The 17,153-nt window shown below is 31.1% G+C and overlaps 1 protein-coding gene across 2 annotated transcripts; it reads left to right on the plus strand.

Annotated features, from left to right (window-relative positions):
• Positions 1–7,806: 7,806 nt before the first annotated feature.
• On the plus strand, positions 7,807–14,160 carry LOC131634026 (potassium channel AKT1). Of its 2 annotated transcripts, none has more exons than XM_058904709.1 (10): positions 7,807–8,191; positions 9,377–9,742; positions 9,831–9,888; positions 9,989–10,306; positions 10,386–10,631; positions 10,725–10,823; positions 10,939–11,157; positions 11,242–11,436; positions 11,529–11,604; positions 13,160–14,160. In XM_058904709.1, exons 1-10 carry the CDS (start codon positions 8,028–8,030, stop codon positions 14,089–14,091), a joined length of 2,673 nt encoding a protein of 890 aa, XP_058760692.1. In that variant the 5' UTR covers positions 7,807–8,027; the 3' UTR covers positions 14,092–14,160. The 2 variants fall into 2 exon arrangements, with proteins under 2 accessions (XP_058760692.1, XP_058760698.1); XM_058904715.1 differs by lacking the exon at positions 7,807–8,191 and adding an exon at positions 8,276–9,121.
• Positions 14,161–17,153: the final 2,993 nt, after the last annotated feature.

Here is a 17,153-nt window from a genome sequence, read left to right on the forward strand (position 1 = left end):
CGTTTCAGCAAGTTTTTCAGAATAATTTCGTTCAGAATTGGTAACCTTGCTTCTCATCAGAACTTCATATTTATAGGCACTTTGAGAAGATGACCGTTGGGCGCATTTAATGCTTTGCGTATTCCGTACAGCATTGCATTTAATGTTTCACGCTTTTGTCAACTACCTCGAGCCTTGTTCACGCTGTGTCTACTATTGTTGCCTTTAATAGCTTTCAACGTTCCTTTTGTCAGTCAGCGTAGCCTGCCACCTGTACTTTCTTCTGATCTGATGTTTGTGTATATAATATTTGAATATCATCAGAGTCAAACAGCTTGGTGCATAGCATCTTCTTGTCTTCTGACCTTGAAGTGCTTCTGAGCGTGATACCATGAGAACTTCAGTGCTTCTGCTTCTGATCTCAAGTTCTTCTGATGCTTCCATAGACCCATGTTCTGATTCTGCCTTGACCATCTTCTGATGTCTTGCCAGACCATGTTCTGATGTTGCATGCTGAACCTTCTGAGACAAAGCTTCTGAGCGCTGATTTGTGCATACTCTTTATATATTTCCTGAAAGGGAAATTGCAATGTATTAGAGTACCACATTATCTCACACAAAATTCATATCCTTGTTATCATCAAAACTAAGAATATTGATCAGAACAAATCTTGTTCTAACACTTTGATACTTCCATGGCTTGCAAATATATTAAATAAAATAAGACACCTTCATAAAGCAAACTAACTATTGCAAAAAGCATTAAAAAATATTCAGGATAGAAAGAAAAGTCAATTTCAACTCCCATGAGCACTTCATGTATCTAGACAAAGATGATGGATGAAAATTAATATAGGAAAGCAAATACCAAGGTATGATTGACTCTCTTCTCTATCTCATTTTATTTTGTCTTAATATCATGTTTTAGGCTCTCGTTTCTTCTTTAGAGATTCATTCGTTTTCTTTCACTTCTTCTTTAGAGATATGGTACGTCAAACATCACTACTCATATTGTTGTTATTGTTGAGATCTGAAACCCTAGAAATTTATCTTGTTGTTGGTGGTGTTTAAACATGTTTGTATTATAGGTTAATTAATGTTGTTGTTGTTGATACCCGTTGTTGAGATCTGAAACCCTAGAGGTTTTATGTTGATGTTGTTGTTATTTAAACAAATTTATGCTATACGTTTATTGATGATATTGTTGTTGAGACCCTTACGTTTTATGTTTTTGTTGTTGTTGAGACTCGTTGTTGATATTGTTGTTATTGTTGATGTTGTTTTTTTATGTTATTGTTGATGTTGTTGATGTTGTTGTTGAGACTCGTTGTTGATATTGTTGTTATTGTTGATGTTGTTTTTGATGTTATTGTTGATGTTGTTATTGTTGAATTTTAGATTGATATTGATATTGAATTTATGTTTTTTTGCGATTCTTTGAGTAGCTCTCATCTTGTTCTGTTGAGTTGAGTTTATTATATTTAATGTCGATTATTTGTTTCACTAACCCCTCTTTAAACATATAACCTATTAAACTGATTTTGGAAATAATTATATGAAGAATTATATTGTATTTGAAACATATCTTACACTGGTCAATTTTTTTCTAGCATTATGCAATTCATCATTCATGTCATATTCTTTTATAGTTAAAATCTCTCTATTAATACTTATAGTTTTTGTTCAAATTTCTTCCATAATTGTTGAATAAAGAACTTAAAATATTGAATATATTTTAACCATGAAAGAACGTGAGATGAATGCTTGTAGAATGCATGAAAAGCATTAATTCGTATAAGTTGTTCTTCAAATATAACACAATTGTTCATATAATTATTTTCCTAACCAATTTTGAGAAGTTATATGTTTAGTTAGGGTTTAGTGAAATAAGCAATCCACATTGGATTTAATAAACTCAATCGTATTTTACCCGTCGACTTTATGTCAAAACCGAGGGGTAAGGTGTTATACCTATCAGCTTTATGTCAAAATTGAAGGGAAATGTGTTTTTGCTAGTGTAAAAATTCCAAAAAGGATCTCGTTGGGACCATGTGAAGAACACTTTATCCCTCGGTTTTGGAATAACCTAGAGGTAATATGGAAAGTTTTTATGACGCCCTTCGTTACATCGCCTATGTAACCGAGGTTAAATGTTTTTTTTTAGTAGTCACTACTATAAATAATATATTTTATGATGGAACTTTCACCTCACTTAAAAAAAACGAAGTGTAAACCATAGACGTGTCACATTTTTTTTTAATAAAAAATACCATATATTCAAACGGTTGAGCTGAAAATCGAGGGGTAATGTATTTAGAGGACACACCTTTGAATCCCAACGACTACATTTTAACACCTTTTAATTTTTTTATACATATTTTATGACTTATTACCTCGATTTTTTGAAAACCGAGGGGCGGAGTATTTAAAGAACATGTCTTCGAATCCCAACAACTATATTTTATCACCTTTTAATTTTTAAAAAAATAAAATTTTAATGACATGTTACCTCGTTTTGCTGAAAACTAAGGGGTAAAGTAGCTACATCACACGTCTTCGAATCCCAACAACTACATTTTATCACCTTTTAATTATTTTTTAAATTTTTTATGACCTATTACCTCGGTTTTGCTGAAAGCCGAGGGGTAAAGTAGCGTATTTTCTTATTTATAACCAATTTGATGGAAAAATTAAATAATGAAGCTTTGTTGTCCATTTATAAAATAACAATGGTCAAGACATTGCCAACTCAACAATTCACATGAAACATTAGTAATCCGCGTGAAACTCTCACTAGCCAATCAAAACGTGAATGCTCCAACTATTCATCTTGGATGCAAAGTGATGAAATTTAAACTTAACTTATTGAAAACAATGATAATGAACGGAAGAGCAGAAAAATATTTCAAGGTTGGTTTTCTAATGTTTAATCTTTTATCTAGTTAGGAAAGCATGGAAGTAAATTATTAATGTTAGTTGTAGTTGTATCAAGTAAAATGGTTACTATTGTCATTGTGGTTGTTGTTGTTGAAATTTTGTATTTAACAATTCTATTGATTTTGTTTATTTGTTGTTGTTGTTGTTGTTGTTGAGATTTAATGTTTAAAGAATCCATGGATTTTGTTTTTGTTGTTGTTGTTGTTGTTGTTGTTGTTGTTGAGATTTAATGTTTAAAAATTCTATTGATTTTGTTTTTGCTGTTATTATTTTTGTTTTTGTTTTTGTTGTTGTTGCTGCTGTTGATGAGGAAGATTTCGAATTTGTCAACAAATTTGATGTTATGTAGATTAAAACGAAAAAATCAGGTCTTTTTTTGTAAACAAGACTTTATGCCTCGATTATTTTTAAAAATCGGGGTAAAAAGTAGCGCAGTTTTGAAAATCCAAAAAATGCAGTTGCTGGAGATCGAACTCATGACCAGTGCCACTTTACCACTCGGATTTTTGAATAACCGAGAAGAAAAGTGACAGGTTTTCATGTCGCCATTTCAAAAAAAAAAAAAAATTGACATATACTTTTCTCTTTTTTCTTTCTAATTTTTCTCAATGTAAAATTTGTGTTGTTTATATACTTATTTATTTTTCTCATTTTTTTTATTTATTTCAAAAGCATTTCTTGTGTGGCAGCGTCCTATTCACCCGCTTCCTCCAACAGTCTTACTACTATATATTATTATTACTATTGCTATGCTATACTGCCTAAATGTAGTCATATACATTTATTAAGCATGTGGATCAGTTAGAATTATATTTTGTATCATATCCTAATCAATGACCAATCCCTTAATTAACGCTTCACATAATTATAGTCAAGTATAAACAATAAATTTATCGTTAATCCTACGTACCCAGAAGTTATTTCTACTAATCTCACTTCTTAAAATACGATTTGGTGGTAATTTAATGATTAAAAGTAATTTGGAGCTATATGTGTCATACTGTTATACTAGGCCATAAGAATTTAAGGGAAGGAACCAAAACAAGCAAAATTGGGGTTTCTTGGCTCAACCTATTTTTTTAAGTAAAATTTTTTAAATAAAAAATTAGTTGCAAAGTTACAATTTTTTTAGAGTTACTTAAAAATCGAAAAGTTAAATTAAAGTGTTCAATTAATTAAGGGCTTAAAGCTATTACTTAAAATAAAGAGTTCAATTAATTAAGGGCTTAAAGCTATTATCTATGGCTGTGGTTCTAAAATTGGGTATTTTTAATAACAAATATATTAAAAAATTTAAAAAAAATTTAAAATGTTTTTAATTTAATTTTTTATGAAGGTTCACTTAACAAATATCTATTATATGTAAACTTATGTAAAGTCCAAGTAACCTTTCTTTCATCCTAGGCAATTGAATCATGATGGACTAACCCATACTAAATAATAATGCCATCTACGTGCATACAAGGCTACATATTTACTTGAAAAGAAAATCCCATCTAGTATCATATGTCTTTGTAATGTTTCAATTTGATTCTCCCTCCTCCTAGTTTCAATATCATCATTTTAAACTCAACCCATAATTTCATATCATATGGAACTTTCAGCTCATCATTCAGTTTACAAAAACAACTCAGTATTAAAATCGCATTCAAAGTATACGTGCAATTGCAAAGCAAAATCAAATTGATATAATATGTTGGACTTTTTTTAATAAACCACTAACATATTAAATAAAAATAAAAGAGTACAAAGTATTGAGGGGACAAAACCTAATTCAGTTGAACCATATTAAAAGTAGTTAGCATTTTAAATAGAATATCACTATTATAACAATGGTCTAAAAGAAGAAATTAAAACACACAAGTGAACTTGCGTACAACAACGAAATCAGGTCGCAAAAGAAAATATATTATGCGGGTCTGCATAATAATTAAGAAATGGTGAACGAATCGACTGTCAGTACGAACCAATTCACATATCAACAACTTCCTGCAATAAATCACAACAAGCATAAAAGCTCTTTCAAGCTAAACAAATTCAGATCACGACAAACTATAACAAAGTACAACACGACAATGACAAGGTTATGAAAGAGAACAAAATTGTTATTGTGATATAGTCAACCCGGACGCTTTGATAACTGCAGATATAAAAAAATCTGAAATGAATAAAAAATCAAAAGCAAGACACACCACCACCAATCACAAAACTAGAACCAGAATCGACAAACAATTCAAATCCAAAAAGAAAACCAGAAATCTAATTGATGAAACCGAAAAAAAAACCCGCACAACTCTGAAGTATACGCTAGTCAATCTACCTGCAACGAACGTTTGCCAGAATCAAACCACCGAAAACAGAGGGACTAATCCGTTAGAACAAAGAAGAGTTTCTACGGACCACCGATGCAACCCATAGAGGAAAATGTCGGACTCACACCAACCGTCGTCAGAAAATGTCGAAAAAACCGTGTCAACGATGCGCAGAAAGAACAACCCTGAGGGTAAAATGGTGGTGCGAAGGAGAGATGTCATCACCCTACCAAAAAGCTTAGCTACATGATGAATTAGAAACTTTGGATTTTGGGAGAGGAAGAGTGGTGGGCGGCAAAAGGTTTTCTTGGTAGATGAGAGAAAAGAGAGTGTTCTTCATGTATGGCTCGGTGGACTTAAAGAGAAACTATTTGTTTGAGTATGGCTCATATGAATTATAGTATAAATGTCACACTTATAATATTGAAATTCAAAATTATTTAAATAAACACACATAATTACTATGAAGTCGTAGACGTAAGCACACTTGACCAAATTTCCTAAAAAAATATTATGTTTGTTATTTGCAATTTGTATTTCTATTTACTATTTTATTATTTTATTATTAGTTGTTGCTCTAACACCTCAACAAAACAAATTAGCAACAATGCTTCAAACAGTAGATAAAACATCGTAGTGTTCTAGTAAATTAATCATCGTTCTCGGTTTATATTATACTTAGATAAAAGGCTTTTAAGTAAGCCTTATGTTTTTAAGACCAAAAACATAGATTAAAAGAATTATTATATGGTATGGTCGCTACAATATTTTTCTTCTTTGACGACAATTGAAAAGTGTTGTTTGAATTGTGAGAAACGTTACATAAAAAAATAGGAGATGTTTTTCCACCGTCCTTTATGCAAGCGCTGCCTATTGTTTGAGGCAACTTTTTTCGCTCTCTAGCCACACTTTTCTAAAACATCCTCTAAAACATCCACACTAGGTAGAGTTTTTTGAATGTTGTCATAACTTGCAACAAATACAAAATATTCCCTAAAAGGGGTAAAGTGAAAATAATCTATGGAACCTGACAACAATTATAAATTATTCCTAAAAGTGAAATATTAAATCATTATTAAAATGTTTTCTATAACATAATTAATATTTAGTTAGAATATTATGAGTACAAAATAGAACTCAAATGTATTCAATATTTTTATTTAAACTTAAAATTATCTAAATTTTAAATATTTTTCAATACTAAAAGAAGAATTAAAAAATACAATAAAAAAATATTATTAATTTTTTTGATTCTTTTAAAAAGGCCAAAATTATATTAATTTTAAAATAGTCAGAAGCATAAATCATATAGTACTCTTCTTAGTGAAAACATTATTTTAAAAAAATTATGTCATTTGATTTTATTTAAAAAGTTTAACTCTAAAAAGTTAATTTAATTAAAAAACTAATTTTAGCGTTGTATTTTGAATTTTATATATAGAAGTATATATTTCGTCAATTTATCTTGTTTAATAAATTGTTCTAAAATTACTTTTGATATTTGTTATAAACATATTTGTCAAAATATTTGTTATAAAGTATTAAATATTTAGTTTTGATATGACTATAAAACAATTTATTTTTTTTATTTAAAATTCAAATTATATAAGCTTTTTAAAAAAAATAATAATATTAATTTTAAAATAATTAGAAGCATAAACTATTTACTCATCTTCCTAGTATTAATATTATTTTAAAATGTAATCACGTCATTTAGTTGTTTTAAATATATATTTTAAAATATTTACTCATCTATTTTAAATGTATGTTTTTCAAATGTTAAAATAATTTGTTTTAAATATATACTTTAAACTATTTACTCATCTTCCTAGTATTAATATGTTTTTCAGATGTTGTCATAACTCTTATATAATTAATTTAATGAAAAATATATCTTAACATTGTATCTTGCATATTATATAACTAAATTTTGGGTAAATAAATTGTTCATGACTTAATTTTAAAATCAAACAAGAAATACAATATTTTAATATCAATACAATAAAGATTACTAACTAAATATTTGAATACTAATTACATAGAAAATCAAATTATATTATTTTTTAAATTAATGTTAATTCAAGGAATGAGATACTTAATTAGTGTGAATTTTTTATTAGTAATCTTAATTGTGAAGATTATATTATTATTAAATATTGAGTCTTGTTTGGTTTCAAAAGTAATTTTAGAACAATTTATTAAATAAGATAAATTGAGGAAATACATACTTCAATATATATATATATATATATATATATATATATATATATATATATATATAATTTTAAAATTATTACTTTCTGTTTTATATATATAATACAAAAAATACATCAATAATAATTGACTAAAATAATTTATTTTCTCTTTTTTCCATTTATTATTGCTTAATCTCGGTTAAAGGAGACATATGATGAGATAATACAAAAGTTAATTAATAGCATCATTGACTCACCAATCTCAAGCCCATAAAAACTGCCAGAAATACCAACACAGTACTGTCTCATTAAAATTTAAAGGATAGCATTCATAGATAAATTACATCTATTCAATTTTTTTATAAAATGTCTCTGTCAACTTGTATTCAAGCACAATTTGTCAAATTTCTAGTGTATAAATAGAGTACACGGGAAACTTGGTTTATTACAAACACACGGACATAACCAACATATTTTTTCAGAACCGCCTCAACTACCACCGAAACCGTGTACTACTAACCACTGCTAAAAACACAAACATAGTCATAAACACAAAACTTCAAAGGATCGTTCATAGGAAGAACAAATTTCTACAACATAAAAAATGGTGATTCCCATGACTATGTGTGGTCAAGAAGAACTTGAATTATCAAGAGATGGCAGCCACTACAGTCTCTCGACCGGAATATTACCGTCTCTCGGAGCCAGAAGTAACCGGAGAGTTAAACTTCGACCTCTCATTATATCTCCTTATGACCGCCGTTACAGGTAATCCGGTCATTCCTTCTCTCTTTCTTTCTCATCCCATAGAAATGTTTTTTTTATTGCTTTGTTTCTGACGAAAAATTGTTAGCTGTTAATGTTCCACTTCTTTCATTTTCTGTTTGTCATTTTAAATATTATTTTATTTGATTTTTTGTTTGTGATCATTTCTTTTATGCTGCTTTTTGAAACCATTCACGCTTTTTCTTTCTTGTTGAACTCTAATTTTTTTTAATAATTTATTTTCATTTGTATTCTCTTGTACGCTTCGAAATTATTTTTGACTAAATGCTAAATTTGTTTGTTTTATTATAATTTAGAAAGTTTCAGAAACTAGAAACCAACAATATGTTTTCTTAATGAACACCGCCGTATACTAAAACAGAAAATTTTGGTTACCTTTCGTTTTCATTTGTGTTTTTATGAGTCAAGATTTCTCGAAATGTTGTTTGTTTTGGAACTATTTGAATCTGTATAAAAATATGGGGACAACTTCTCTACCCATCACAAAAAGATGGGTAGTGTACCTTCCACCAATCAGATGATACAATTTGTTTTGCTCGGTTAAACGAGAGGTTTCCACTCTTCAACACGTGTTTCTAGTCATTGTATAAATTTGACTTTAGTTTGCTTCAATGAGAAGAAACCTGGAAGTTGGTGGTGTGGTAATGATGCTGTTTTTATGTAAGGAAAGAGAATTGAAATTGGACTCTTAATTTGAAATTTTATATATCAGTTTTGTTTTTTTTCTCTGTAACTGTTACTCTGTTTCGGGTTATTTAGAACTTTGGGGTTGGGGGAGTTTTCATAGAAGTGATAGAGACCGAACATGGAATGCCCCAAGGTGGTTTGGTGATGGTCAAGGTTTCAAATAACCGTCGCAATCGCGTAAAAACATGCGTGATTTCGATCCGTACAAATGCTGTGATAATTATTGTAATAGTTGGGAGTGTGAATTATCCAAACTTTCTTTTATGATAAAAATACTGAATATCTGACATCAGTATCGATATTTTTTATATCATTTTATGGGGACCGTTTTTGTGATAAAAGAACCGTCTTTTTCTTAATTATGTGAATTGTTTAAGTAAATTTTGGAAAGAGGGAGATATTTATTTGTTTTGTTTAAAGTTTGTAAAAATTTATTTTTGGCTATTAATTAATTAATTAATTTTGTTTGTCAATTTTCAGGATATGGGAAACTTTCCTTGTTACATTGGTAGTGTATACAGCTTGGGTATCTCCATTTGAATTTGGATTCCTTAAGAAACCACAAGAACCTCTTTCTATTTCAGACAATATTGTCAATGGATTCTTTGCTATAGACATGGTTCTCACCTTCTTTGTAGCTTTCATAGACAAAACTACCTATTTGTTCGTCGATAACCCGAAAAAGATTGCTTGGAGATACACAAGAACTTGGTTTGTATTGGATCTTATATCGATCATTCCTTCCGAACTTGTCGCGAGTCTTTCCCCTGCTCCTATCCAAACTTATGGCCTATTCAATATGCTTAGGCTTTGGCGACTTCGAAGAGTTAGTTCTTTATTTTCTCGGTAAGATTGAGACTTTATAACATTCTGTATATGTTATGTTTCTTTGTTGTGTTGTTTATGACGGTAAATGTTTTGTTTTTGATACCAGGCTTGAGAAGGACAGAAACTTCAACTATTTTTGGGTTCGATGCGCAAAGCTCATTTGTGTAAGTTTGAATGTATGATGTTTGTGACATTCTAAGAAGGGAGATAAATTCGGTATAAATGAAATGAACTAATAATTTGAGTGATTTGTGACATTCATAGGTTACTCTTTTTGCGGTGCATTGTGCTGGATGCTTTTATTATCTTCTTGCTGCGCGTTATCATGATCCTAAGAAGACGTGGATTGGCGAAACAATGGAAGATTTCCTTCATCAGAGTTTGTGGACAAGATACGTGACGACTATTTACTGGTCGATCACGACTTTGACAACAGTTGGATACGGAGATTTGCACCCGGTGAATGAAAGGGAAATGATTTTCGTCATCTTTTACATGCTCTTTAATCTAGGATTAACCGCGTATCTGATTGGTAACATGACTAACTTAGTCGTCCATGGCACAAGTCGAACTAGAAAATTCGTAAGTATCAAGTTTTGAGTTTAGATAGCGATTTTATGTCTAAGAAATTGTAAAACTCATTGTTTGTGACTATTTTTAGAGGGATACGATACAAGCCGCGTCAAGTTTTTCGCAGAGGAACCAATTGCCGCCTCGCTTACAAGATCAAATGCTTGCTCATTTGTGTTTGAAGTTTAGAACAGACTCCGAGGGGTTGCAGCAACAAGAGACGCTCGATTCTCTTCCGAAAGCTATCAGATCAAGCATTTCGCATTATCTTTTTTATAATTTGATGGATAAGGTCTATTTATTCAAAGGAGTTTCAAATGACTTGCTCTTCCAATTGGTAAATGCACCTTTTTGTTCTAACTTGTAATTGTTAGTTACATATTCAATTTGCGTTAATGTTTTGTATTTTGTTTTGATTCGACTTCAAAAGGTATCTGAAATGAAGCCGGAGTATTTTCCACCGAAAGAAGATGTCATATTACAAAACGAAGCTCCAACCGATTTTTACATTCTAGTCACCGGAGCTGTGGTAAATATCATTATTATTGATTTGAATTCTAAATGCGAATTTTCAACATTGTTGATATTGTAATATACAATGACGATTTTCTTTGCGTGCTTTCTAATATACCTTTATTCGACAGGACTTATTAGTTCTCAAAGGCGGGGTTGAACATGTTGTCGGGGAGGCAAAAACCGGAGAACTTTGTGGCGAAATCGGTGTACTTTGCTATAAGCCGCAACATTTTACCGTTCGAACTAAGCGATTAAGTCAACTGTTGAGGCTAAACCGTACCACCTTCATGAATATCGTTCAAGCTAATGTTGGCGACGGAACCATAATCATGAACAATCTTCTTCAGGTTTGCATAATATCATAAAGATTTCTTGCGTAACAAGATATTCTTCTCGCATAATTTTTCCTGACATACTTTCACGGTGTACAGCATTTGAAAGAGCTTAACGATCCGATCATGGAGGGAGTTTTAGTAGAGACGGAAAACATGTTAGCTCGCGGTAGAATGGACTTACCGGTGAGTCTATGCTTTGCAGCATCAAGAGGAGATGATTTGTTGTTACATCAACTGCTAAAACGAGGTTTGGATCCAAATGAATCTGACAACAATGGAAGGACAACATTGGTGAGTGTTTGGTTTTTTTTTTTATCTTGTTTTGTGTATTATCTATTTATTTTTTAATCTATTGTGCTGATTTATTGTTCTTACAAAATCAGCATATAGCAGCATGTAAAGGAAAAGAAAACTGTGTTTTGCTTCTGTTAGATTATGGGGCAAATCCCAACATTAGAGGTAAATATTTCTTGTCTCTAAACTTATTTGTTTAAGCTATATCTAAAATAACATTTTATAGGAAATTATTCAAAATTTTCATTTTAAACTTTTTTAAAAATACATTTTTAATAAAAAAATTTAAACAAAGTATAAAAATCATTTTTAAAAAAATCAAAATAAATTGCCCTCAATTACTTCTTCAAATTATTTTGGTTTTATATTAATATTATTTGCACTAAAAATTTAGAAAGTACTGTAAATTTGGCGAGCGGCGAGCCTAAAATCTCAACCCAACCCGCCAATTTTTGGAGGGTGCGCGGGCGGCCCGGCGGGCCCCGGCCCGTTTTGACACCCCTACTAATAATGAGTTTAGAAAACAATGACAGATGAAAACTATTATTAAAGACAATTATTGCCAAGTCATAATTTATTTGGATTATTTACTTTCTTAGTAAGCATTTGGATTTTTATCTTTATTATAAAAAATATCTACTTATTTAAATAAATAAACATCTACTACTACTTATTTGGCTTTGTCCTCTACCCTTGCAGTTGCAATAAATAATCTCATATCTGTGTCATTTATTTTCTTAGTTGACTTATCTTTTCTGTATTGGGAAGTCATTAAATTTATCTTTTCAATGGATTATTTTAAGAAATAGACAAACAAAAAAAACTACTCACAACATGGAGTGCATATACTTCATGTAGTAGTATTAATGAAGTTATAAATTATTAATCCTTGATTGACTTTCCTCATATTATTTTGTTTTTCTTTATATCACCGTCCTTTAATAATTGTATTAGAAAATTATCTTATTTATTTCTTAATAATAGAATGTGTATAGTTTTTTTTATGCAAAGTCTATTCCTTCCCATTATTATAATTTCAAGTCTCTCAGAGTCAACAGCCTACTAGTTGTAAATAAAATCTTATAATAACAAAATATGACCATATGGGTTACCTAATCCAATCTTATCCATGCCTCTATTTGCCAACAAAATTCTTAACATAACTTTTTTATTGTGATTTTGGGTCATACATGGTTTTAATAATTTCACAAATTATTATATATTGTAGAACTTACTACATTCATGACAAAATCACATCCAAATTGCATAGCCCCACTCCACACTAATGTTGACTTTGGAAAATTATTTATCCAAAAAATTTATAATATTACATTTCTTATAATGATTGTCTCTGATGGAAAGGAGTTGACTCATAGATCATCAACACGTCGTGAGTTCAACTCCTGCTGTCAATGTGAGAATATTTTTTGTGGGTAATCTGTAAGTAATTCTATAAGCGTTCTTTGAGTCTTAAGGTCTGTCTTGATCCTGATGCGTTCTTTGAACTTTGAGACCCGTTCTAACTCTGATGTGTTATTTGAACTTTGAAACTTGTCATAACCTGATGCGTTCTTTGAATCTTGAGACCTATCAAATTAGCCTCTCGGAGTCTAACTCACCTAAAAAATTTGTAAAAAAAAATGCCTAAATTACATTTAGCAACTTTTTTTGTATATAATGTGATGAAGTAACTTGATAACCTTTGTTAATTTACTTTCAGATTCAGATGGAAATGTAGCATTGTGGGAGGCTATACTTGGTGGACATGAAACAGTAACAAAACTTTTGGTACAAAATGGTGCTACCTTGCAAAGTGGTGATGTTGGTCAATATGCATGCACTGCTGCTGAACAAAACAATCTAAATTTATTACAAGACATTATGCGTTATGGCGGAGACATCTCACTTCCATGTACCAACGTTGGAACCACGGCTTTACATGTCGCGGTGTCCGAAGATAACGTAGAAATTGTCAAATTCCTCTTAGAAAATGGTGCTAACATTGATAAACCAGACAGATATGGTTGGACTCCAAGAGATTTAGCTGATCAACAAGGTCATGTAGAAATCAAAGCCATTTTTGAAGCCAAAGGAGAACAACCTAAGACTCAATCTTTTGTTTCTATGTCTATTCCTGAGAAGCAGGGTAGTGCTAATGTGAAGTACCTTGGTAGATTTACAAGTGAGCCAATAATACCTATGCCTCAAGATGGATCATTTCAAGGAAATGACGGTTCGTGGATTCCGATTCCGAATCGTCCGAGGCGTAGGACTAACAATTTTCACAACTCGCTATTCGGGATAATGTCGGCGGCAACAAAAGGAGAAAATGATCAGGTTTTCACTGTTAACATGAATAACAATGGAAGGAGTGGTGTGAAGAGTATTATGCGTCCAACGAGAATTACAATTAGTTGTCCGGAAAAAGGTGAGAATGCTGGAAAGCTTATATTGTTACCTGAAAGTTTTAAAGAGTTACTTGAGATTGGAGGTAAGAAATTTGGTATAGTTGTTAGTAAGGTTGTTTGCAAAGATGGAGCTGAAATTGATGATATTGAGGTTATTAGAGATGGTGACCATCTTGTTTTTGTTGGGGATGATGGAGTGCTAGATTCCAATTGTGTAACACAATGTAATGGTGTCATTCCCTAGGATGGATTAATTGTCCTTTTATTATAGTTATTATCATACTAATAGAAATTTGTGACTATTTTATAGAAAGTGTAAATTATTTTAGTTAGTTATAAGGCTTGGATGCTTAACTGGTTAGTTGGGTTAGTTAGAGTACTAAGCTCTAAGTTTGTTACATTTAGTTGTATATAAGCTCACTAAGTGTCCATGTAGCAAACTCATTTTTTAATTATAAATTTTTTTTTTCTCTTCACGCGTGGATCACAAAACTTCTACCAAAAATCTGTACAAGTTAGTATGATATCAAGAAAATGTGATATATCTGATCATTATATCCTCTTGCAAGCTACACGCCAAATCGTGATTGACTCTCTCTCTCTCTCTCCCTCCCCAATGGCAACCATCGATGGTGTTGTTGAAGACAAACCCCATCCCAAATTCAGCTCCTCAACAATCATCTTCAAATATTGAACCAACAACACCATGAACATCATTCACATTCAAAACCCTAATCCAACTCGCACATATCAATCTAATATGTTGGACTAATATTCCATGCACCCATCAGATAATCATGATCATGTAATAGCCTCTTCATCTCTCAATAACAACAATTATCACTCATGGTTCAAATCGATCAAATTAGCTCTCTAATCTAAGAACAAATCAAGGTTTGTTGATGGAACCTTAATTCGTCTAACCACATTAAATAAAACACCTATAGAAGAAAATGACTTTTTCAAGCTAGCTTCTAACCAAACAACAAACACAATTTTATATTGGGCTGATCTCTAACCAATAAATCTTTTAATCGGGATGAGCTTAAGAGTCATTATGGAGATTTTCACTAGTTTCTCTTCACGAAAGAAAAGAGAGTTTCGTATCCAAGGAAAAGCTCACTTACAAAAACAAATACTTTCTAAGACAATCCCATGAAAATATAAGAGCTCTTAACTGGTTTCATTCGAAACCAAAATATCAACTTCCCATGAAAGAATTATTTACTCGAGAAAATACCCTCTTAATAAATTTAAATTTTGCCCTCACCCAAAATAAATAGCCTCATTTAGACCCAAGAACACTCTTGAAGCACTATGACAAAATTATGTAAGAAATAATGAAAGATTTAGAGATATGATGAGTGAAATGAAAATTGAGGTTTTTCTCATTTTCTGGATGTTAAAAAAGTGACAGAGAAGCTCTTTATTTATATGCCAAGGCGTGGTATAAATTTGAAAACAATTTATGAGCCAAATGAATACTCTAATCGATTGGACAATATAAATAATCGATTGTTAAGGTCATTACTGAAAGGTTTTGATATAGAGTTGTTACCAATTATTAAGAGATTGTCCCACTTGATTTTAAACTCAATTTAGTATGATCTAGTCGATTAGATAAAAGGTCTAATCGATTATTCAGTTAGAAAATGTATTTCAATCAATATGCTGGCTAGGTCTAATTATTTTTTTTGTGTGATTTAATTAAAATATGAAAGGTTTCACAAAATTTTTTAGTATGTGTGTAATTTAGCCATAGTATTTTCAGGAATATCTTTGTGTTTTTTACTAGGCACTATTCACTCAAACATAAACGACCAAACGAGCTTTCACACTTCTTCTATTTCATAACTCTAAAGCTTAAAGTTTTTGCATATTTGTTTTCGAATAAAATAACCTTGGGTCTTCTTAGTTAGGCTTGAGATATATTCTTGTAGAATACCATTACATGCGAGTTGAAAAGTCAAACCATGGATGATCCTTGAAACAAAAATCTTCACTTGAAATTCATCGCACCATAATGTGGACTTTAAACATATATCTTGATCTTCAAAATGATTGCTTGGTTTGGGAGGATAGCTTTATTAACTATCTTTTGAATCTTTGACCACTTAAGTTATCTTCACCATTTGCTTGACTTCAAGTGTTGTCATCATCAAAACAAAAAAGCTATTCAATTGCCTTGCAGCTTTATTATCCATAAGCTTCACCATCTTGGATCACTTGACTGTACCTAGAAGCACATAGATCCACATATACATCATGAGAGACAAGATGCAATAAACTTTGATGAAGACAAACTTCTTAATCACATCTCTACACCTTACAGATATTCTACTCCAAAATCTCTCCCAGCAAGTCGAGGAATAGGAATCAAGATCTTCTCTTACTATCACAAGCCCAGTCATACCATCAATTTTATCTTCAAGAAGCGTGGCCTCCCTTCCTACCTCAAAAAGATGAATCACTTTCAAATATCCACCAGTAAAGATGTTCCTAAAGACGTTGTTCAAAAACATGTTATTGATCATTCCACAACTATTGTCCCAATAATCAATTTCATTGTTGATCAACATACTGTCATTCCTGCCCTTATTCAAAAAGGCCTAACTAAATAACATGTTCTTCACCGCATGAACACCCCACATTGAACCTTTAGGTACTCCTAAAACTTTCATCCTATGTAATTACCCTAACAAACAATGGATTATAGATATTGGAGCCACAGGTCATGTGTGTCAGCAAATGCTCTAGCCGTTCATAATTTGGCAAAGGACATGGCCATCGTCAAGAGAAACTCCTCAAGAAATTATGATACTGATGAAAATGAGTATTCTCACTTGATTGTTTCTATTAATTTAGTGTATTTTTAGCTATAATAGTCAAGTGTGTTTAATTTTATGCCTTCTCTTCTTTTAGAATCTTCATGATTCTTAGTCTTTTTTCCTTGTCTGTATTTAAATATTTAAATTAATAAAGAAATGATTTTTTATTCGCTAGTGAAATGTGTTTGATATATGTGAACTATGTGCTTGCATATTTACTTTTATTGTCTAGCATCTTTACCCTCCTTTTTTATTATGACTAAGAGGTAGAAGTCTACTCTTAGAGGAATGAAGTATGCTCTATACTCATGTGAAGGGGAGTTTAACCACTCCAAAATGTTATCTTTCTGTTTTCTCTTCGACCACCTCCCTGAGATATGTGTTGTCATCATCAAAAAGTGGGAAAATATGGATCTGTGTTCTCGTAGATATAATCAAGAAGTGATCCAAGATGGTAAACTTATGGATAGGAAGATAC

Source organism: Vicia villosa, linkage group LG1 (assembly GCF_029867415.1).
Source record: "Vicia villosa cultivar HV-30 ecotype Madison, WI linkage group LG1, Vvil1.0, whole genome shotgun sequence".
NCBI lineage: Eukaryota > Viridiplantae > Streptophyta > Magnoliopsida > Fabales > Fabaceae > Vicia > Vicia villosa.